This window comes from Pseudophryne corroboree, chromosome 6 (genome assembly GCF_028390025.1).
Source record: "Pseudophryne corroboree isolate aPseCor3 chromosome 6, aPseCor3.hap2, whole genome shotgun sequence".
NCBI classification, from domain to species: Eukaryota; Metazoa; Chordata; class Amphibia; order Anura; family Myobatrachidae; genus Pseudophryne; species Pseudophryne corroboree.
This window is the reverse complement of record NC_086449.1, coordinates 579748954-579773668: the sequence shown is the minus strand read 5'-3', so window position 1 is coordinate 579773668 and position 24715 is coordinate 579748954. Positions and strand designations below refer to the sequence as shown.

Below are 24715 nucleotides of genomic sequence, written 5' to 3'. Positions count from 1 at the left end.
CCCACAGAGGCTATATGGAGATATTTAACCCCTGCCTAACTTCAAAAATAGCGGGAGACGAGCCCGCCGAAAAAGGGGCGGGGCCTATCTCCTCAGCACACAGCGCCATTTTCTCTCACAGAAAAGCTGGAGAGAAGGCTCCCAGGCTCTCCCCTGCACTGCACTACAGAAACAGGGTTAAAACAGAGAGGGGGGGCACTGATTTTGGCGATATTGTATATATATAAAAGATGCTATAAGGGAGAAACACTTATATAAGGTTGTCCCTATATAATTATAGCGTTTTTGGTGTGTGCTGGCAGACTCTCCCTCTGTCTCCCCAAAGGGCTAGTGGGTCCTGTCCTCTGTCAGAGCATTCCCGGTGTGTGTGCTGTGTGTCGGTACGTGTGTGTCGACATGTATGAGGACGATGTTGGTGAGGAGGCGGAGAAATTGCCTGTAATGGTGATGTCACTCTCTAGGGAGTCGACACCGGAATGGATGGCTTATTTAGAGAATTACGTGAGAATGTCAACACGCTGCAAGGTCGGTTGACGACATGAGACGGCCGACAATCTATTAGGACCGGTCCAGGCGTCTCAGAAACACCGTCAGGGGTTTTAAAAACGCCCATTTACCTCAGTCGGTCGACACAGACACAGACACGGACACTGAATACAGTGTCGACGGTGAATAAACAAACGTATTTCTCATTAGGGCCACACGTTAAGGGCAATGAAGGAGGTGTTACGTGTTTCTGATACTACAAGTACCACAAGAAAGGGTATTATGTGGGAGTGAAAAAACTACCTGTAGTTTTTCCTGAATCAGATAAAATAAAATGAAGTGTGTGATGATGCGTAGGGTTACCCCGATAGCAAATATTGGCGTTATACCCTTTCCCGCCAGAAATTAGGGTACGTTGGGAAACACCCCTTAGGGTGATAAGGCGCTCACACGCTTATCAAGTGGCGTTACCGTCTCCAGATACGGCCGCCCTCAAGGAGCCAGCTGATAGGAAGCTGGAAAAATATCCTAAAAAGTATATACACACATACGGTGGTTATACTGCGACCAGCGATCGCCATCAGCCTGGAGATGCAGTGCTGGGTTGGCTTGGTCGGATTCCCTGACTGAAAATATTTTATTCATGTAGAGCATTTAATAGGATGCATTCTATATATATGTATGTGAGATGCACAGAGGGATATTTGCTCTCTGGCATCAAGATAAGTGCGTTGTCCATATCTCCCAGAAGATGTCAGGGACACGACAGTGGTCAGGTGATACAGATCCCATACGGCAGATGGAAGTATTGCTGTATAAAGGGAAGGAGTTATTTGGGGGTCGGTCCATCGGACCTGGGGACCACAGCAACAGCTGGGAAATCCAACCTTTTTTACCCCAAGTTACATCTCAGCTAAAAAAGACACCGTCTTTTCAGCCTCAATCTTTCCTTTCCCATGAGGGCATGCAGGCAAAAGGCCAGTCATATCTGCCCAGACATAGAGGTAAGGGAAGTAGACTGCAGCAGGCAGCCCTTTCCCAGGAAAAGAAGCCCTCCACCGCGTCTGCCAAGTCCTCAGCATGACGCTGGGGCCGTGCAAGCGGACTCAAGGTGGGGGGGTAGTCTCAAGAGTCTCAGGGCGCAGTGGGATCACTCGCAAGTTGACCCCTAGATCGTACGAGTATTATCCCAGGGGTAAAGATTGGAGAGTCGAGACATCTTCTCCTCGCAGGTTCCTGAAGTCTGCTTTACCAACGGCTCCCTCCGACAGGGAGGCAGCATTGGAAACAATTCACAAGCTGTATATCCAGCAGGTGATAATCAAAGTACCCCTCCTACGACAAGGAAAAGGGTATTATTTTTCCACACTATATTGTGGTACTGAAGCCAGACGGCTTGGTGACACATAGTCTAAATCTAAAATGTTTTGAACACTTACATAAAAGGTTCAAATCGAGATAAAGTCACTCAGAGCAGTGATAGCGAACCGGAAAAAAGGGGACTATATGGTGTCCCTGGACATCAAGGATTACCTCCATGTCCAAATTTTGTCCTTCTCATCAAGGGTACCTCTGGTTCGTGGTACAGAACTGTCAATATCAGTTTCAGACGATGCCGTTTGAATTATCCACGGCACCCCGGGCCTTTTTACCAAGGTAATGGCCGAAAAGATGTTTCTTCAAAGAAAAAAGGCATCTAAATTATCCCTTACTTGCACGACCTAAAAAGGGCAAGTTCCAGAGAACAGTTGGAGGTCGGAAGAGCACTATCTAAAGTAGTTCTTCGACGGCACGACTGGATTCTAAATATTCCAAGAATCGCAGCTGTTTTCCGACGATACGTCTGCTGTTCCTAGGGATGATTCTGGACACGGTTCAGAAAAAGGTTTTTCTTCCCGAGGAAAAAGCCAAGGAGTTATCCGACCGGTCAGGAACCTCCTAAAACCAGGAAAGGTGTCTGTACATCAATGCACAAGAGTCCTGGGAAAAATGGTGGCTTTTTACGAAGCAATTCCATTCGGCAGATTCCATGCAAGAATTTTCCAAAGGGATCTGTTGGACAAATGGTCAGGGTCGCATCCTCAGATGCACCTGCGAATAACCCTGTCGCCAAGGACAAGGGTATATCTTCTGTGGTGGTTGCAAAAGGCTCATCTATTGGAGGGCCGCAGATTCGGCATACAGGATTTGATCCTGGTGACCACGGACGCCAGCCTGAGAGGTTGGGGAGCAGTCACACAAGGAAGAAACTTCCAGGGGGTATGGACGAACCTGGAAAAGTCTCTTCACATAAACATTCTGGTACTAAGAGCAATCTAAAATGCTCTAAGCCAGGCGGAACCACTCCTGCAAGGAAAACCGGTGTTGATTCAGTCGGACAACATCACGGCGGTCGCCCATGTAAACAGACAGGGCGGCACAAGAAGCAGGAGTGCAATGGCAGAAGCTGCCAAGATTCTTCGCTGGGCGGAGAATCACGTAATAGCACTGTCAGCAGTGTTCTTCCCGGGCGTGGACAACTGGGAAGCAGACTTCCTCAGCAGACACGATATTCACCCGGGAGAGGGGGGTCTTCATCCAGAAGTCTTCCACATGCTAATAAACTGTTGGGAAAGACCAATGGTAGACATGATGGCGTCTCGCCTCAACAAGAAACTGGACAAGTATTGCGCCAGGTCAAGAGATCCACAGGCAATAGCTGTGGACGCACTGGTAACACCTTGGGTGTACAAATCAGTATATGTGTTTCCTCCTCTGCCTCTCATACCAAAGGTATTGAAGATTATACGGTGAGGAGGAGTAAGAACAATACTAGTGGCTCCGGATTGGCCAAGAAGGACTTGGTACCCGGAACTTCAAGAGTTGGTCACGGACGACCCGTGCCCTCTACTTCTGAGAAGGGACCTGCTACAACAGGGTCCCTGTCTCTTTCAAGACTTACCGCGGCTGCGTTTGACGGCATGGCGGTTGAACGCCAGATCCTAAAAGGGAAAGGCATTCCAGAAGAAGTCATTCCTACCTTGATTAAGGCAAGGAAGGAAGTCACCGCGAAACATTATCACCGCATTTGGCGAAAATATGTCGCGTGGTGCGAGGATCGGAGTGTTCCGACGGAGGAATTTCAACTGGGTCGTTTCCTACATTTCCTACAATCAGGATTGTCTATGGGTCTCAAATTGAGATCTATTAAGGTTCAAATTTCGGCCCTGTCAATATTCTTCCAAAAAGAATTGGCCTCAGTTCCTGAGGTACAGACTTTTGTTAAAGGAGTACTGCATATACAGCCTCCTGTGGTGCCTCCGGTGGCACCGTGGGATCTAAATGTAGTTTTAGATTTCCTCAAATCCCATTGGTTTGAACCATTGAAAAAGGTGGATTTTAAATATCTCACATGGAAAGTGACTATGTTACTGGCCCTGGCTTCCGCCAGGAGAGTATCTGAATTGGCGGCTTTATCTTATAAAAGCCCTTATCTAATCTTCCATTCGGATAGGGCAGAACTGAGGACTCGTCCGCATTTTCTCCCTAAGGTGGTATCAGCGTTTCACCTGAACCAACCTATTGTGGTGCCTGCGGCCACTGGCGACTTGGAGGACTCCAAGTTGTTGGACGTTGTCAGAGCCTTAAAAATATACATTTCAAGGACGGCTGAAGTCAGAAAATCTGACTCGCTGTTGATACTATATGCACCCAACAAGTTGGGTGCCCCTGCTTCTAAGCAGACGATTGCTCGTTGGATTTGTAACACAATTCAACTTGCTCATTCTGTGGCAGGCCTGCCACAGCCTAAATCTGTTAAGGCCCATTCCACAAGGAAGGTGGGCTCATCTTGGGCGGCTGCCCGAGGGGTCTCGGCATTACAATTCTGCCGAGCAGCTACGTGGTCGGGGGAAAACACGTTTGTAAAATTCTACAAATTTGATACCCTGGCAAAAGAGGACTTGGAATTCTCTCATTCGGTGCTGCAGAGTCATCCGCACTCTCCCGCCCATTTGGGAGCTTTGGTATAATCCCCATGGTCCTTTCAGGAACCCCAGCATCCACTTAGGACGATAGAGAAAATAAGAATTTACTTACCGATAATTCTATTTCTCGGAGTCCGTAGTGGATGCTGGGCGCCCATCCCAAGTGCGGATTATCTGCAATACTGTACATAGTTATTGTTAACAAATTCGGGTTATATTGTTAAGGAGCCATCTTTAAGAGGCTCTTTCTGTTATCATACTGTTAACTGGGTTTAGATCACAAGTTGTACGGTGTGATTGGTGTGGCTGGTATGAGTCTTACCCGGGATTCAAATTGCCTCCCTTATTGTGTACGCTCGTCCGGGCACAGTACCTAACTGGAGTCTGGAGGAGGGTCATAGGGGGAGGAGCCAGTGCACACCACCTGATCTGGTAAAAGCTTTACTTTTTTGTGCCCTGTCTCCTGCGGAGCCGCTATTCCCCATGGTCCTTTCAGGAACCCCAGCATCCACTACGGACTCCGAGAAATAGAATTATCGGTAAGTAAATTCTTATTTTTTTTTTTTTTTTTAATGAATTTCTAAATTAGAAACTTTTGGCATAGGGGTGCAGTGAAAAATATGCTGAAATGTGAGGGTGCCGTTATTAAATGTTTGGGAACCACTGTACTATATACTACTTTTTAAGTTAGTTAGTTTCATTACAGTAATGCAAAAAAATCTGTTTCGACAGCATGGCACTCGCTAGCGATGTCTTCCATTGGTTCTGCGTGCAATGCCAATGGAGCATGTCGCTGCCGACGCCCTGGAGCGCGCATAGGCAGTGACTAGATGATGGTTAATTCTATCTATCTAAAATATGTGTGGTTTTTTTAAAATGGCAAACCATAGTTTAGTTATAGTGGTCCTGCAAAGACTTAACTGTTTTGGATATTTTTTCTTTTTAATGTGTTTGCTTGCTTGATTTTCTAAAGTGAATTTTATTTTTGTATTGCAGACTGCAGGGGTGAAGTTGCGGTGTACAGCGAAAGCCCTGCTTGCCACTTCGCCTTCCCGACATCACAAATGCGACCATGGGAGCTGGCAGTGAATAGGTGGCCTCCTTCAGCCCCCATTAATCAGCAGAGGTTCTTTGGACCCTGCAGCACCCCAGGGCACCTCAGGCGAAGGTAGGAGCTGCGGGGCTCTAGAAAAGGTACCACCTTCTAACATAGTTTGCGTCGTAGGCTACCTCCTTTCTGTATATTTAGTAATGAGCTCAGTATTATCGAAGGTTTAAGTACAGTTTACATAATACAAATTTGTTCTAAAAGATCTTTAAACGTGTACAATATTATTTTTGAAGTGTGGATCAATAAATTGTTGAAACACATGTTTTAAAATGAAAACTGTGTCTCCAGGGCATGGCTTACTTGTAGGTCATTTATTTATTTTAAACAGTAGTGTTTCAGGATACTAGCTGCCCCTGACAGAGCCGAAACTAGTGGGGGGGGGGGGTAAGGGGGGCATGTGACCTGGGCGCCAGACTGGAGAGGGTGCAGAGACTGTCACTTTAATCCCCCCTAACGCCTTCTCCCTATGCGGCAGCGATAGCTTGGAGCCGGCGGAGCTCGAGCTCCAGACTCTGCTAGCTGCCGCCTAGCCAGGCAGGCACACGCACCGCATCGCAGAGATGACCCTGAAAATAAACTACATCTCCCAGCAGCCCTTGCTGCCGGGAGCTGTACTTTACTTTCAGTTTCATCTCTGCAGCGTGCTGTGATCAGCACAGCAGAGCCGCATCAAGAGGGGGCAGAGGGGACAAATTACTACCCCCCCCCCTCACCCCACTGCTAGTGCCTTTAATCACTGCAGCCACTGCTGCAGTGAACAAGAAATTCAGAGATCCGAAAAGGGGGCGGGGCTAAACGGCACTGTACACACCGTGCCATGCCAGCCAGCAGCAGCATGGGAGAGAGGCGGGGAGAAGAGCAGCACAGCCTAAACAGTGAGTATAACTCGGGGAAGGGGCACTGTATGTGTGTGACTGCTATGTGTGTGTATGAATGTGTGCATGTGTGTGATTGTATGTGAATAGGTGTGTGACTATATATCTGTATGGGTGTGGTATGCGTGACCGGGCATATACCGATGCTGGTATCCCGAGAGCGGAATGCCTGTCGGGGGGTGGGAGTTGTCCCTGTTGGTCAGCATGCCGACTGTCGGGATTGTGAGGGGGCGGGATATAGGGGGAGGTACTGTGACCGGCGGTCACATAACTACATCCCATCTGTATGTGTGCTTGTGTGTCACTGTGTGTGTGTGTGTATATATATATATATATATATATATATATATATATATATATATATATATATATATATATATATATATATATATTGTGTCAGTATACATGTTTTGTACCGGTGTGTGAGTATATGTATGTATTATATGTATGTGAGTGAATGTAGGTGTACGTGACAGTATGTATTTTCTCTATCGTCCTAGTGGATGCTGGGGTTCCTGAAAGGACCATGGGGAATAGCGGCTCCGCAGGAGACAGGGCACAAAAAGTAAAGCTTTTCCGATCAGGTGGTGTGCACTGGCTCCTCCCCCTATGACCCTCCTCCAGACTCCAGTTAGATTTTTGTGCCCGGCCGAGAAGGGTGCAATCTAGGTGGCTCTCCTAAAGAGCTGCTTAGAGAAAGTTTAGCTAGGTTTTTTATGTTACAGTGATTCCTGCTGGCAACAGGATCACTGCAGCGAGGGACTGAGGGGAGAAGGAGTCAACTCACCTGCGTGCAGGATGGATTGGCTTCTTGGCTACTGGACATCAAGCTCCAGAGGGACGATCACAGGTACAGCCTGGATGGTCACCGGAGCCGCGCCGCCGGCCCCCTTGCAGATGCTGAAGACAGAAGAGGTCCAGAATCGGCGGCTGAAGACTCCTGCAGTCTTCTAAAGGTAGCGCACAGCACTGCAGCTGTGCGCCATTTTCCTCTCAGCACACTTCACACGGCAGTCACTGAGGGTGCAGGGCGCTGGGAGGGGGGCGCCCTGGGAGGCAAAATGAGTACCTATAAAGGCTAAAAATACCTCACATATAGCCCTAGAGGCTATATGGAGATATTTAACCCCTGCCTGATTTCTCAAAATAGCGGGAGACGAGCCCGCCGGAAAAGGGGCGGGGCCTATCTCCTCAGCACACGGCGCCATTTCCTCTCACAGCTCCGCTGGTCAGGACGGCTCCCAGGTCTCTCCCCTGCACTGCACTACAGAAACAGGGTAAAACAGAGAGGGGGGGCAAATTTATGGCGATATTTTTATATAACAAAGCAGCTATAGGGGAGCACTTATTATAAGGCTATCCCTGATATATATATAGCGCTTTTGGTGTGTGCTGGCAAACTCTCCCTCTGTCTCCCCAAAGGGCTAGTGGGTCCTGTCTTCATTAGGAGCATTCCCTGTGTGTCTGCTGTGTGTCGGTACGTGTGTGTCGACATGTATGAGGACGATATTGGTGTGGAGGCGGAGCAATTGCCAAATATTGGGGATGTCACCTCCTAGGGGGTCGACACCAGAATGGATGCCTTTATTTATGGAACTACGGGATAGTGTCAACACGCTAAAGCAGTCGTTTGACGACATGAGACGGCCGGACAATCAATTAGTGCCTGTCCAGGCGACTCAAACACCGTCAGGGGCTGTGAAACGCCCTTTGCCTCAGTCGGTCGACACAGACCCAGACACAGGCGATGACTCCAGTGGTGACGGTGACGAATCAACCGTATTTTCCAGTAGGGCCACACGTTATATGATTTTGGCAATGAAGGAGGCGTTACATTTAGCTGATACTACAGGTACCACTAAACAGGGTATTATGTGGGGTATGAAAAAACTACCTATAGTTTTTCCTGAATCAGAAGAACTAAATGACGTGTGTAATGAAGCGTGGGTTGCCCCTGATAAAAAGCTGATAATTTCAAAGAAATTATTGGCATTATACCCTTTCCCGCCAGAGGTTAGGGAGCGCTGGGAAACACCTCCTAGGGTGGACAAGGCGCTAACACGCTTATCTAAACAAGTGGCGTTACCCTCTCCTGAGACGGCCGCACTTAAAGATCCATCAGATAGGAGGATGGAAAATATCCAAAAAAGTATATACACACATGCAGGTGTTATACTACGACCAGCTGTAGCAACTGCCTGGATGGGCAGTGCGGGGGTAGTTTGGTCAGAATCCCTGATTGAAAATATTGATACCCTGGACAGGGACAATATTTTACTGTCGTTAGAACAAATAAAGGATGCATTTCTTTATATGCGTGATGCACAGAGGGATATATGCACACTGGCATCACGGGTAAGTGCTATGTCCATTTCGGCCAGAAGAGCTTTATGGACGCGACAGTGGACAGGCGATGCGGATTCAAAACGGCATATGGAAGTTTTGCCGTATAAGGGGGAGGAGTTATTTGGAGTCGGTCTATCAGATTTGGTGGCCACGGCTACAGCCGGGAAATCCACCTTTCTACCTCAAGTCACTCCCCAACAGAAAAAGGCACCGACTTTTCAACCGCAGCCCTTTCGTTCCTTTAAAAATAAGAGAGCAAAGGGCTATTCATATTTGCCACGAGGCAAAGGTCGAGGGAAGAGACAGCAACACGCAGCTCCTTCCCAGGATCAGAAGCCCTCCCCGGCTTCTACAAAAGCCTCAGCATGACGCTGGGGCTTCTCAAGCGGACTCGGGGACGGTGGGCGGTCGTCTCAAAAATTACAGCGCGCAGTGGGCTCACTCGCAAGTAGATCCCTGGATCCTGCAGATAATATCTCAGGGATACAGGTTGGAATTAGAGACAGATCCACCTCGCCGTTTCCTGAGGTCTGCTTTACCAACGTCCCCCTCCGAAAGGGAGACGGTGTTGGAAGCCATTCACAAGCTGTACTCTCAGCAGGTGATAGTCAAGGTACCTCTTCTGCAACAAGGGAAGGGGTATTATTCCACTCTTTTTGTGGTACCGAAGCCGGATGGCTCGGTAAGGCCTATTCTAAATCTGAAGTCCTTGAACCTGTACATAAAGAAGTTCAAGTTCAAAATGGAGTCACTCAGAGCAGTGATGGCGAACCTGGAAGAGGGGGACTTTATGGTATCCTTGGACATCAAGGATGCGTATCTCCACGTTCCAATTTACCCCTCACACCAGGGGTACCTCAGGTTCGTTGTACAAAACTGTCACTATCAGTTTCAGACGCTGCCGTTCGGATTGTCCACGGCACCTCGGATCTTTACAAAGGTAATGGCCGAGATGATGATTCTTCTTCGAAGAAAAGGCGTATTAATTATCCCATACTTGGACGATCTCCTAATAAGGGCGAGGTCCAGAGAACAGCTAGAGATGGGATTAGCACTGTCTCAAGAAGTGCTAAAACAGCACGGGTGGATTCTGAATATTCCAAAATCCCAGTTAATGCCGACAACTCGTCTGCTGTTCCTAGGGATGATTCTGGACACGGTTCAGAAAAAGGTTTTTCTCCCGGAGGAAAAAGCCAAGGAGTTATCCGAGCTTGTCAGGAACCTCCTAAAACCAGGAAAGGTGTCTGTACATCAATGCACAAGAGTCCTGGGAAAAATGGTGGCTTCTTACGAAGCGATTCCATTCGGCAGATTCCACGCAAGAATTTTCCAAAGGGATCTGTTGGACAAATGGTCAGGGTCGCATCTTCAGATGCACCTACGGATAACCCTGTCTCCAAGGACAAGGGTGTCTCTTCTGTGGTGGTTGCAGAGTGCTCATCTATTGGAGGGCCGCAGATTCGGCATACAGGATTGGATCCTGGTGACCACGGACGCCAGCCTGAGAGGCTGGGGAGCAGTCACACAAGGAAGAAACTTCCAGGGAGTATGGACGAGCCTGGAAACGTCTCTTCACATAAACATTCTGGAACTAAGAGCAATATACAATGCTCTAAACCAGGCAGAACCTCTGCTTCAGGGAAAACCGGTATTGATCCAGTCGGACAACATCACGGCAGTCGCCCATGTGAACAGACAGGGCGGCACAAGAAGCAGGAGGGCAATGGCAGAAGCTGCAAGGATTCTTCGCTGGGCAGAGAATCATGTGATAGCACTGTCAGCAGTGTTCATCCCGGGAGTGGACAACTGGGAAGCAGACTTCCTCAGCAGACACGATCTTCACCCGGGAGAGTGGGGACTTCATCCAGAAGTCTTCCACATGCTGGTAACCCGTTGGGAAAGACCAATGGTGGACATGATGGCGTCTCGCCTCAACAAAAAACTGGACAGGTATTGCGCCAGGTCAAGAGATCCGCAGGCAATAGCTGTGGACGCGCTGGTAACGCCTTGGGTGTACCAGTCGGTGTATGTGTTTCCTCCTCTGCCTCTCATACCAAAAGTATTGAGAATTATACGGCAAAGAGGCGTAAGAACGATACTAGTGGTTCCGGATTGGCCAAGGAGGACTTGGTACCCGGAACTTCAAGAGATGATCACGGAAGATCCGTGGCCTCTACCTCTAAGGAGGGACTTGCTTCAGCAGGGTCCCTGTCTGTTTCAAGACTTACCGCGGCTGCGTTTGACGGCATGGCGGTTGAACGCCGGATCCTAAAGGAAAGAGGCATGCCGGAAGAAGTCATTCCTACTTTGATTAAAGCAAGGAAGGAAGTAACCGTGCAACATTATCACCGAATTTGGCGAAAATATGTTGCGTGGTGCGAAGATCGGAGTGCTCCGACGGAGGAATTTCAACTGGGTCGATTCCTACATTTCCTGCAATCAGGATTGTCAATGGGTCTCAAATTGGGATCTATTAAGGTTCAAATTTCGGCCCTGTCGATTTTCTTTCAAAAAGAATTGGCTTCAGTCCCTGAAGTCCAGACCTTTGTTAAGGGAGTGCTGCATATACAGCCTCCTGTGGTGCCTCCAGTGGCACCGTGGGATCTAAATGTGGTTTTGGACTTCCTAAAATCTCATTGGTTTGAACCACTAAAAAAGGTGGATTTGAAATATCTCACATGGAAAGTGACCATGCTTCTAGCCCTGGCTTCTGCCAGGAGAGTGTCAGAATTGGCAGCTTTATCTTACAAAAGCCCATATCTGATTTTCCATTCGGACAGGGCAGAACTGCGGACTCGTCCGCATTTTCTCCCTAAGGTGGTGTCAGCATTTCATCTGAACCAGCCTATTGTAGTGCCTGCGGCTACAAGTGACTTGGAGGACTCCAAGTTACTGGACGTTGTCAGAGCATTAAAAATATATATTGCAAGGACAGCTGGAGTCAGAAAATCTGACTCGTTGTTTATATTGTATGCACCCAACAAGATGGGTGCTCCTGCGTCTAAGCAGACGATTGCTCGTTGGATCTGTAGCACAATCCAACTTGCACATTCTGTGGCAGGCTTGCCACAGCCTAAATCTGTAAAGGCCCACTCCACAAGGAAGGTGGGCTCATCTTGGGCGGCTGCCCGAGGGGTCTCGGCATTACAACTTTGCCGAGCAGCTACGTGGTCAGGGGAGAACACGTTTGTAAAATTTTACAAATTTGATACTCTGGCTAAGGAGGACCTGGAGTTCTCTCATTCGGTGCTGCAGAGTCATCCGCACTCTCCCGCCCGTTTGGGAGCTTTGGTATAATCCCCATGGTCCTTTCAGGAACCCCAGCATCCACTAGGACGATAGAGAAAATAAGATTTTACTTACCGATAAATCTATTTCTCGGAGTCCGTAGTGGATGCTGGGCGCCCATCCCAAGTGCGGATTATCTGCATAAGTTGTACATAGTTATTGTTAACTAATTCGGGTTATTGTTGAAGGAAGCCATCTTTCAGAGGCTCCGCTGTTATCATACTGTTAACTGGGTTTAGATCACAAGTTGTACGGTGTGATTGGTGTGGCTGGTATGAGTCTTACCCGGGATTCAAAATCCTCCCTTATTGTGTACGCTCGTCCGGGCACAGTACCTAACTGGAGTCTGGAGGAGGGTCATAGGGGGAGGAGCCAGTGCACACCACCTGATCGGAAAAGCTTTACTTTTTGTGCCCTGTCTCCTGCGGAGCCGCTATTCCCCATGGTCCTTTCAGGAACCCCAGCATCCACTACGGACTCCGAGAAATAGATTTATCGGTAAGTAAAATCTTATTTTGTATTGGTGTGTGATTTTATGTATGTATTAATATATGGGTTATTATTTTATTTCTCCTTCATCCGCAGCCCAAATAAATTAAAAATGAAAATAAAAAGCATGAAAATGCCGAGCTATCCCCTTTGCCCTTATGAAGTTGAGATATATATATATGAATGCGAGGGGGCGCGCTAAGTTAATGGCTCGCCCCGGGTGCCAAAACTCCTAGTTTCGGCCCTGCCCCTGAGCTGATGTTATGATATACATTCATACACTGAGCAACATGAGAGAAAACCTAGACAAAACTCAAGTTCTGCTGATAATGGGGTAACTACGGGTGGAATGCAATTGTTCTATGGGTGCCCAGACATAATGGGCAGCGTTTGGAGCAATTTAGTTGTCGATTTATTGCATAATTCAGCTCACACCTCGGGATGCAAGCTTCAAAGTGTCATCCCCCTTCTCCTGCGGCTATTCTTACCTGAGGAGAGCAACAATTGGATTGCTCAGTTCGGTCCCATCTGCAGCCGCAGGGTGAAACAATTGGATTGGCTCCTTTTGTGTGTTTCTGTTTAACTTAATAGGGCAGAATATATATATATTTTTTTAAGGTGCGATAAACGATTGTTTTGGGCGCCGTTTATTTTGAGCGCTAAAAAGTGCTGTTTAAGTGCGCAAACAGCCAACTTTTAGCACATTTCAGCTTGCCACCTCTGAGGAGTGTACGGCTGAAATGTTACTGCCACGGCTGTAATAGTTGAATAGGTCTGATAGATGCCCATTATGTAGTGAAGACGCCCATAAAGAACAGTTGAATTCTGCCCTATTACCAGAACTGGGTATATGGGGCTGGACAAACCATGTATTTCATGAGATACTAATATAGAGCATTACAGCGAGCAATGCCCAGTGAAGTTTACCTTCTTTCTTATAGCCCAGTTAATAATTTTGCTGGCCAAAAAGTGCTTGAGGTTCCTTGAAAACATTTTGGTTAAACCACTTATTTGTCTTCTTTCAAGTGTTTTACATGTATTACTTAGTCTTAATACCCCTGTGTATGTCTTTCCAACCAATTCTGTACATTTTGTTTGTTTTACCCTCTTTAGTCCTCCAGCAAGGCGTCAGTGGGGCAGGAGGGAAAGACCCCAACAGACCCTCCTAAGTCAGGATGATAGTTCCTTCCGGGCTGCTTTCTTTCCTGTAGATGAACATAGAGTTTTTGCCCTCACCAGCACTCCACCACGAATGCTCCATCCCGCTGCACACTCCACTCAGCAAACCTCATTCATGGTTGACCTTCATGAACAGGTAACCTATTAAATGGTTTTGGTCCAACTATAACTTGCTGTGTTACACTTACTCCAGTGTTAAATTGCTTATGTTATGCATGTTCAAAGACTGTTATGTTAGCACTGTGTAGACACCTCTTTTAGATGTGATTCCAGAGGAAAGTTAAACAGATGAGTAGGAACTGTTCGTGTTTTCTTGCTGTGCGGGCTGTAGCATTCTCCGTGCACATTTGGCTACTGTAATAAAAAGTATTGTGTGTTTCATTTACCAGGTGCACCAGGGACCTGTCCCTCTTTCATATACTGTTACAACTGTAACACAAGGCTTCCCTTTGCACACTGGGCAGCACATCCCAGGGTGCAGTACCCAGCAGCTGCCAGCATGCTCGGTCATGTTCAGTGGCCAGCACTACCCTCTCTGCTGCCTGCCTCCTCCGGTAAGTGCCATTGGAAAATGTTGACTTGCTTTTAAACTTCAGTTTGTGGGGCACTTGATTTATTTGTAGAACTTCCCCTTAATTGTGTTCTAAAGCTGCTTCTGAAGACATTGTGGCCATGTAAACTAGATAAACCTGTGACATTTCTATTATATAGTAGTCATAGGGGTATATTCAATTAAAGTCTGATCCATTCTGACATTAATTTGTCGCAATGGATCCGACCTGGGCTATTCAATGACATCTCAATTCGACTTTTAAAAAAGTCGAATTGAGATGCGGGAGGGGAGACAGGGGAGAGCCGCGCTACAGCAGCTGTAGTGCTGCTCTCCCCCATCTGCCCACGGCTCTCTGCCCCCCCTCCCCCCCCCCCCCCCCCCAGTCTCTTTGCCTCTCCCCGTCCCTCCTCTCTGTCCCCGCATCACAGCCGCCGCTCGCGGCAGCGTCCACCTGGCTCCAGCAAGCGATGTCTCTCTTGCAGGAGCCGGGTGGACGCTGATGTGAGCGGCGGCTGTGACATCCCCCAGCTCGGCTCTCCCCATCTCACTTCGACTTTTTTTAAAGTCGAATTGAGATGGTCGAAAAGGGGGCCAAAATCTGTCGGTTTTGGCCCCGTTTTCGACACAAGCACGTGGATCGGCACCTATTCCGCCGATCCACGTTCTTTTCGACAAGTCGAATTCCTCGACTTGTCGAAAAATTTGGGGTTATATTGAATAGGTCGGAAGCCCTTCCGACCTAAAGAAGTCGAAAACTGACGTCTTTTCGACAGTCGGCAGCTTTCGACTTCAATTGAATATACCCCTGAGAGGGAATCCCCTTATTGAGCAAATATTACACTATTGTGCTGTTTTCCATTTAACCCTGCAAGGTGGTAGTTAAAATGTATGACAGATTTATAGTTGGGCGACAGTACATTCCAGCTAACATTTATTAAATTGCATTATAAAAATGAAGCTGTGTTTGTCGTTCATATATTATTTGTGTGGCGCTATAGGGGACATCAATTGAATATCGCCCCTGCACTCTCCTGTCACTTTAGACGTGAGATCAGGGGGTGATAACAATTGAATTCCACCCTTTGTGTAAGAATTATTGTGTAATCCAATATATTTGATGAATAATAAGTGTCTATATCTTTGCTATTAAAGATTAAGAAAATTGTATTCTTGGAAGGGGTAAATAAACTTCTTTTTCTCTCTCTTAAAGCTCATACCTGGGTGCACAGTGCAGCAGCTTCCCGTCTCATACCAGCCATTTCCTCCTCTACTTTCCAGCGAGCATTACATCTTGCACCCTCACCCACCGCTTCCCCCACACCAGCCACATCATATGGCCTCTCTTACCCCATTTGTTACAGTGCAACCACAGAGAATGGTAAGTGTTCTACAATTCCAGAAGGACTGCTTACATTACCTACTTTATCTTTTATGGACTGCTGAGGTTTAAGAGATCTGTCAACACTTCTTCCTACATATCAAACACCCTAATCACAACATGTCCAGTGCCCCTGCCAGAAATGGGTGTCCTGCCAAAACAGAGTTGATGAATTTGTTAAGTGGCTCTTTTGCAGTGCTTACTTAAATGTCTTAATGCCCTTTGGAACTGAAAGGTTGCTGTTTGATTGCAGTGATGGCACTTGTGTGTGTTTTTTTTTTTTTAAAGGAATTACAAAATTGTTAGTAAAAATAACTCATGACCACATTCATGCTACATGAGGTGAATCTTTGTACACTGTACCAAGTGACATACTATGGAAAGTTTAACTCTGATATTGGAAAAATACAGTATATTAAATCATCAATGTTGATTATAATGCAATATGTGCTGTAGATTTATGCTTTTTGTGCAAACTGAATTTGTTGCTGTAATTCTTCTGGGGCAAATTCATGTCCTCTTTACTTATGCCAGACTGCCATACCTTAATGCACAGCTCCATCATAATGGGTCAACTGTTGTTGGTGCATTGTAAAATGTAGGACTTCAGAAGCAATAGGTTTATTTACAATTGAGAGGGAGTTTGTTTCCTTATTTAAAAAACACTCGACATTTTGATGGACTGCTGCTCCCGTATGGAGTTTGCTAAAACCCAAGGGCGTAGCTACCATCTGTGCAGGGAGTGCAGCTGTTATGGGGCCCAGAGCTGAGAGGGGCCCATCTTCCCTGTCACAGTTACATGTGTTATATAAATGTTTTGCCATTTGGTGGTATGCAGGGGTCCTTTCAGACTTTTCCTTGGGGCCTGCAATATATCTAGGTCTGCCCCTGTACCTGCTCATTGTAGTGTGGTATAAAATGTACTGGAGGGCATTATAATGTTATATAATATGAACCGGGGCACTGCAATGTGCACAAAATGAATGGGGAGCACTATATATCATAATGTGAATTGGGATCCCGGCCACCAGCATGCAGGCAGCGGGGTGAGCGTAAAAGAGCCCTTTGCGGGCATGGTGACGTAACACGCTATTTATTCTCCCTCCAGGGGTGTCGTGGACACCCCAAGAGAGAGAGAATAGTTATCAGTATGCCGGCTGTTGGGATTCAGGCGTCTGTATGCTGAGTGCCGGGATCCCGACAGCCGGCATATCAAATGCCTCCTCAGTCTTGGCAGCTCTGTAATGTGACATAGGGTGAACTTAAGCACTAATGCAATTCATAAAAGAAACTAGGGCACTACTATGGGGCATAACATTAAATAAGGTTCTACTGTGGTTCAGAAAATGAACTTAGGGCACTGTTATACGGCCGGCATAAAATTATCAACTGCTGCAGAGGTGTGTCTGTCTAGAAGCATTGGGGCGGGGGCCCCTTCAAAATGTTGCTATTGGTCCCACAAAGTTCTGGCTACTCCCCTGCTAAAACCCAATAAAATTATATAAAGGGAAGGGAAACCAGGAGAGCTGTCTGACAGACTGTTTTTATTTAAACATTCTTTTATTAATTGGCCGATTGACCTACATATAGTAAGACTACAGATTGCTCCAAAATGACCACAATACATTTGTGATTATTGTTCCTTGCAAAGGGGTGCCCTCTTGCACTGCCTAACCAGGTCCATAACCCATATACTGTTGTTATTTTGTACACCGTTTGTCTTTCATGAGCCACACAGGCTGCATCTGAATAGACTACTAAGAAATATTTAAATAATTGTTACATGATGTTGATGCTTTCACACCTGTGTATTATAAGAAATTACACCTTCCTAGTGTAATTTTTGACGTAACCTCTGGTGGCATACTTTATAAATGCATTAGTAGCGTATTGTTCCTGTGTTACTGAAAGAACTTTTTTTTTTTTCCCCCCCATTGTATTTTTTTTAAAAAAGTGTTTGAAACTTGGTTTAATTTTGCTTCAGATCAATTTACCTAATGGAGTGATGTGACATATTTGCATTAATTGGATAGCACTACTAATCATTCACTTCATAGAAGTACAGTGTATTGTAGTGTTTAGAAACTATGGTTTTTAGCAATTTATGTGCTGGTAGGGATGGACATGGGTGGGTTAACCTTTGGTGGTTCCATCGCTAATTAACTTCAGTGTCATGAACCCAACAAGAACCATCACTGCTGGGGAGTGCCATCCGTAAATAAGTGTCTAAGCCAGAGGTTCCCAAACAGTGTGCCGTGGCTCCCTGGGGTGCCTCGGGACACTTGCAGGGGTGCCCTGGGTTGGTGGTCCAGGACCAGTTCAAATTATTCATGGTCAATATAATAGGCAAAACCAGTGCTGGTGGCTGCCAGTCATAAAATATGTGGCCAAACAGAAGCAAATCTTGTCCCTCACCACACAACTGACCCTAATAATGACATATAAACACAATAAACTTTAATGTAATATTTCTTTCTAAACTTCTCAATAAAAAAATTTTGGCCTAGGGGTGCCGTGAAAAAAAATTCTGATATTCTAGGGCACCGTGATTCAAAAAAGTTTGGAAACCACTGGTCTAAGCCCTGTATTCATGACTTTGTAAAAGATGTGCATCTTATGGTGGTATGTTTTCTCCTTGTCCATGGTAATAAGACAAGACGGGGTTTTAACATATAGACAAATAGGTAACAGCCTTGCTCTCGAGCGTACCATAAGTAGAACAATCTTAGTGTGTCAAAGAAATTTAAGTGCTGCACCTGACCTAGTGGTCCAGCCTTGTTGCAGTGACAAAAGTGGCTAGTGGGGCGGCATCATCCATGCACAGCCTATGTAGCGGCAAGGAATAGATCAGCAATATGAGAACTTTTAACTAGGAAAATGAGTGCTGTTTCTCTTTACTCACCCCCTTCGCTCGCTCGCGCACACACACACACACACACACACACACACAAAAAAAAACAACACACACACGTGTTTGTCTTATTAGAATCCCTTTATACTAGCTATCTGTATCACAGTGTGTCTTGTATTATTATTTCTGAAGCGGGGTACATTGGTTTCCACAGTGAAAACGTTGGGGGTTTGTAGAGATGGATCTTGATCCAGGCACCAACAGGCTAAAGCTTTAGACTGTCCCAGGATGCATTAAGGCCTCCTCTATAACCCCGCTTCCAGGCACTGTGAGCCCAGTTTCGAGTTTGTGCCTGCAGAAACAGGTCACTTAACAGGAGGACTACACTGGGCAACCCTGAAAAAGCTTTTAGAAGACTTCAAGGGACACAGCACTTACATGTCAGGATGACATTCTGTGCTGCGTCTCAGTCACCTCCCAAGTGGCGTCGCATACTCCCGCTGGCTCTGTTCCCAGGTACTTGTGGCGGAGACACTCTGGCTCTAGGCACACGGTCGCAGATGCTCTCATGGTTAGCGTGGCTGCTACAGAAGGGAGGACGTAAGAGGGTCCCCCAGGCGGGACCCGCCATTAAATCGTGTGAATGGTTGCTTGAAGTCGATTTACTCCCTTACAGGTGCTGTACATAGACCCACTATAGCTCCTGGGCTGCAAAAGGAATTGAAGCATGGGTTCATGCGTTCGAGGAGGAGCTGCCTCAGGATATATCGGACTTTGCTAGACAGTATCTGTCTCACATTACCACCGCCGCCTATTACATTCAGGAGGCGCCCTCTTAGGCAGGTGTGCTAGCAGCCAGGGCATCGACTACATCCACCCTGGCTCGCCGTAGTCTTTGGTTGGGGTCGTGGAAGGTGGACCTGGACTGTTTGTTAGAGTGTACAAGTTCCGTATGGAAACACTGCGCTCAATTGTACTGGCCATGAAGCCCGGAGATTACATGGTATCCCTGGACATATAAGATGCTTACCTGCATATACCTGTTGCCATATCGCATCAGCAATATCTGCAGTTTGCTATTAGCAACCTTCACTATCAATTCCAGGCTCTGCCGTTTGGACTGGCCACGGCTCCTTGGATCTTCACCAATGTTATGGCCGTGATGACGGCCCATCTCCGTCGTCAGGGAGTCTGTATCCTGCTGTATCTGGACGACTTGCTGATTCTGGCAAACTCCCACGATGTCCTGATCAGTCATCTACACCTGACTATAGACTTCCTATAAGCCCACGGATGGCTCATCAACTGGCAGTAGTACTCGCAGGACCCTGCGCAGAGCATGGTGCACCTGGGGGCACTACTGGACACACACGGTCAACGGCTGTTTCTATCTACAGAGAAGGTCCTGAAACTTCAGGACAGGATCAGATACTTCCTATCTCGCCTAAGAGTGTCAATACACTCGGCGATGCAAGTACTAGACCTCATGGTGTCGGCGTTCGACATGGTAGAGTACGCTCCGTTTCATTCTTGCCCTCTGCAGAGGTTAATCCTTTCCAGTTGGGACGGCCTGCCTCATCAGATCAGGTCTCAAATGATCTCCTTGACTCCGGAGGTCTGTCTGTCACTGTGCTAGTGGCTACAGGACCAGCAGTTGAGCAGGAGCCATCCCTTCTGGATCCCAAACTGGGTCCTACTTACTACGGACTCCAGTCTGAGGGGTTGGGGCGCGGTATTGGAGCAACACTCTTTCCAGGTTCGGTGGACCATGGAGGAATCACTCCCGATAAACATTCTGGAATTGTGGGCAGTGTTCAATGCTTTGTCTCTCGCCCTGCTTCTGCTACAGAACAGACCTGTTCAAGTACGGTCAGACAACGCCACAATGGTGGCGTACATAAACCATCAAGGCAGCACTCGAAGCCGCATGGCAATGATGGCATAAGCACTAAGTTGTATGCTGTCTACTAGGCATGACGACATGCAGCGGCTGCAGTGCTTTACCTGCCTTTGCTGTTGCTGGCGTCTCCGCTGGTTGCTGATCCAGTGGCCGCGGGAGGAATCCGGCACTCACATTGGGACCTTCTGGCGCTGGCGTCCCCGTGGAGGCTGCTGGCGGGATGATCAGCGCCGCGTCTCCGGCTCTTGCTGTGCCCCGGATGGCGTCCTCGGTTAGCGCTGCTGGGGTTGCCTGGGCAACGCGTCTCCGGCTTCCGTCGTCTCCTGCTTCGGCTGCGCCCCCGGCTCCTGCTGCTGTGCCTCCGGACGATGCTGTTGGGGTCAGGAGGGCAGCGGTTTTGATGTCTCCGTCCTCGGTGTCTGGTGCGGGGCCCTATGGTGTGGAAGTTGATGCACCTGGGGCTCCTGCAGGGGAGGGCATAAGGGGGGAGAATCTTTATCCCGGAGAGCAAGGGGGAGCTGAGGAGATGCTGAGGGGAGCTTCAGTGGATGCTCCACCTGAGGTTGCTGGGGGCACTACAGGGAAGAAATACCACCACCACAGTTGGCAGGGAAAAAAATCATCAGAGCCGTGGTGGGTCCAGGCTTTGGGAAAGGCAGAGCTGGCAGCATCACCTATCCTTGAGTCGGCACCCCCGCAGGCTGAGGAAGCATAAGAGGGGTAAGCGAGCTGGTCTATTGGCAAGATTGAGGCAACGGCCTTTTAACTCTCCTTTGCCTAGCATATATTTAGCAAATTATTGTTGGTTTGAATTCTCAACCTTGCTAAACTTATGTGATGTATTTTATTGTGTATATGACATGAAACTGTATGTAATTTTGCTGTACATGATTATGAACAGTGACAATAAATTATTCTGATCTAACAATAAATTATTCTTATGGAAGTGTCAAATCCTTTGTTGGGCGGAACGCCATCTGCCAGCAATATCGGCAGTGTTCATTCCAGGAGTCCTCAACTGGGAAGCGGATTTCCTCAGTCGTCAGGACGTGCACGCCGGAGAGTGGAGTCATCAGGAAGTCTTTCAACTCCTAGTGCAGTGGTTCCCCAACTTTTTTGAATCACGGCGCCCCAGTGTATCAATTTTTTATTTCACTGCTCCCCTAGGCGAAAGGTTTCTTATTGAGAGCTTTAGAAAAATATAATAAATTAAATAAACTGTGCTTATATGTCATCCTTAGGCTAAGTGATATGGTGAAGGACAAGATTTGCTCCTGTTTATCCACATATTTTATGATTGTAAGCCACCAGCACTGGTTTTGCCTATTACATTGACCATAAATAATTTAAATTTTCCTGGATCACCAAGCCATAGCACCCCTCCTGGTGTCCCGAGGCACCCAGTTTGGGAACCACTGTCCTAGTGGACAAGTGGGGCCTACCAGATGTAGACTTGATGGCGTCTCGACACAGTCACAAAGTTCCGGTCTTCGGATCAAGAACCAAGGGATTCTCAAGCAGCGTTCGTGGATGTACTGGCAATTCCATGTAACTTTCGGCTGCCATACGTGTTCCCTCCAGTGTCCCTTCTACCCAGGGTACTGCTGAAGTTCACACAAGGAGGAATACTACTTCTAGTCACTCCAGCGTGGCCAAGACGGCATTGGTTCTCAGACCTACAGGGTCTATCGATAGAGCGTCCTCTTCTACTTCTTTAACGCCCAGACCTCCTCGTTCAGGGCCCTTGTGTCTACCTGGACCTGGCCAGACTGGCTTTGACAGTGTGGCTCTTGAAGCTTCACTCCTGAGGGCCAAAGAATTTTCTGAGGCGGTTATCTAAACTATGCTGAAGGCCTGCAAACCGGCATCTGCGCGGATTTATTACAGGGCCTGGAATTCTTACTTCACCTGGTGTGCTGCTAAGAATTACGATGCATGCAAATTCAGTTCTTCTGGCTTTTCTACAAGAAGGCCTGGATTTAGACCTTTGTCTGGCCTCCCTCAAGGTTCATATCTCTGCCTTGTCGGTGTGGTTTCGGAGAAAAATTGCGTCTATTCCTGATGTTCATACTTTAACTCAAGGCGTTTTACGGATTCAGCCTCCCTGTGTCCCTCCTGTGGCTCCATGGGATCTGTCTGTTGTCCTGAATGCCCTGCAAGAGTCTCCATTTGAACCTCTTGAGTCAGTGGACCTTAAATGCTTACGGTCAAGGTCCTGTTCCTACTGGCTATTGCTTCTGCCAGGAGGGTGTTGGATTTATGCGCTTTGTCCTGGCGTCCACCGTTTCTGATTTTTCACCGTGACCGGGCAGTTCTTAGAACTCGTCCTGGTTATCTACCTAAGGTGGTGTCATCTTTCTATCTTAACCAAGAGATTGTGGCTCTGGCTTTTCTTTCTTCTGGTTTGTCCTCCAAAGAGCGGTCTTTGGATGTAGTATGGGCTCTCCGTATTTACGTGGAGAGGACTTCCTCTATTAGGAGGTCAGATACCCTTTTTGTACTTTTTGGTTTTCACAAATGTGGTTGGCCTGCGAACAAGCAAACATTGGCCAGATGGATTAGAATGGTGATTGCACAAGCATATGCACAGGCTGATCTTCGTACTCCTGCTGCTATTAAAGCCCATTCTACTCGGTCTGTTGGACCTTCTTGGGCGGCACGCTGAGGTGTGTCCGCTGAACAATTGTGCAAGACGGCTACATGGTCCTCAGTGAACACGTTCATTAGGTTCTATGCCTTTGATACATCCGCCTCCCAGGATGCTTCCTTTGGATGCCGGGTTCTCATACCCGCTACAGCACGTAGCGGATATGCGAACCCATGAGTTCCCATGAGGAACTGCTTTAGGGCATCCCCGATGTTTTCCCTGTGGAAACCAATGTACCCCACTGCAGAAAAGGAGCTTTATGGTAGACTTACCATTGTTAAATCTTTTTCTGCGAGGTACATTGGTTCCACAGGGCACCCACCTTGAAGCACCTAGCTTCTATGGGATTGTATGGCATTAGCCGCTAGTCCCTTCTCCTGTCGTGAGAATGTGGTTCCATGTGATTAACATCTGCCTTCTCTTTTACCTGCTCTTGCATTGGACTGGTTCACGAAACTCAGCTCACAGTACCTGGAGGCGGGGTTATAGAGGAGGCCCCAATGCATCCTGGGACAGTCTAAAGCTTTAGCCTGTTGGTGCCTGGATCAAGATCTATCTCTACACCCCCCGATGTTTTCCCTGTGGAAACCAATGTACCTCGCAAAAAGACTTACCATTGTTAAATCTCTATCATAAATCTCCTCCTTTTCTTTTTCCTTTCAGCCGCTGCAGAGGATAGATAATGACTTGGATCTTCGAGGGGACCAACATCACATGGGCAGCTTCCCATTCCACCACTCTCACCCTGTGCCTGCATTGCCCCATTCAGTGCCCATGCATTACCTTTCCCATGATGCACTGCATCAGGAGTTATCCTTTCCAGTGGTAAGTGCACTCCATTCATATTTAAGGATGCATGTTGCTTTTTTTTTTTTTTTTTAATTTATGTATATTTTTTTTTGTACTGCTTCATCAAATAATTGAAGTAATTACCTTTTGTATATGTTACAAACGTACCTTATTATTTATCAATGTTGCAGCCATATGCTCATCTGATGCCACGGCGACTTAATACCCAACGGTATCGCCTGCAGCAACCACTGCCACCTCCTGCCCTGTCTCCATCGTATTACCCCAGCTTTCTCCCCTACTTCCTGTGAGTATCTTGACTAGAAAAACGTCAAGCAACTGTGATCTTCTCATGACTTAACATCCTAACATTTTCTGTTTGAGATCACTCCCTAAGCTTTTTATTCTCCTTTCAGCTCCATGCTTCCTGTATCTCCAACCTCTGTTGGCCCAGCAATCAGTCTGGATTTGGATGTGGATGATGTGGAAATGGAAAACTATGAGGTTAGTTTGCCCCCCTATACACAAATGAAATAGCTTGTCACTTTTTTATAATCTAGGTCGCTGTATAGGTCATTGGTACAGCCTCATCTAGAATACTGTGTTCATTTCTGGGGGCGTTTGCCCGTGGCATCACTCGCGTGGATGTCTGTTTCTCAGCAGAATTAATTTCTTTATCATCCACTAGGGGTCACTGGAGTACTCTTGGGATATGGACGGGCGTAGCCGAACAAAGGCACTGAATATTCAAATTCAGGACTCTCCCCCCCCTCCATATCCCCAAGTACCTCAGTGTACCTTGCCAGTGTTTTTTCGGTGCTCACAGATGAACATCGGCTTGTGGCAATGGCCACTTTT

General features: G+C 47.2%; 1 protein-coding gene across 2 annotated transcripts in view; it reads left to right on the top strand.

Annotated features, from left to right (window-relative positions):
- RNF44 (ring finger protein 44) overlaps positions 1-24715 on the top strand; it is a 207119-nt gene that overhangs the window by 127972 nt on the left and 54432 nt on the right. For both annotated transcript variants that reach the window (XM_063927910.1, XM_063927911.1), the window contains exons 2-8: positions 5448-5619; positions 13674-13875; positions 14129-14293; positions 15503-15670; positions 23732-23893; positions 24049-24164; positions 24274-24361. In XM_063927910.1, coding sequence (XP_063783980.1) covers positions 5516-5619; positions 13674-13875; positions 14129-14293; positions 15503-15670; positions 23732-23893; positions 24049-24164; positions 24274-24361 — 1005 coding nt within the window. In that variant the 5' untranslated portion in view covers positions 5448-5515. The remainder of the gene's footprint in view (positions 1-5447; positions 5620-13673; positions 13876-14128; positions 14294-15502; positions 15671-23731; positions 23894-24048; positions 24165-24273; positions 24362-24715) is intronic.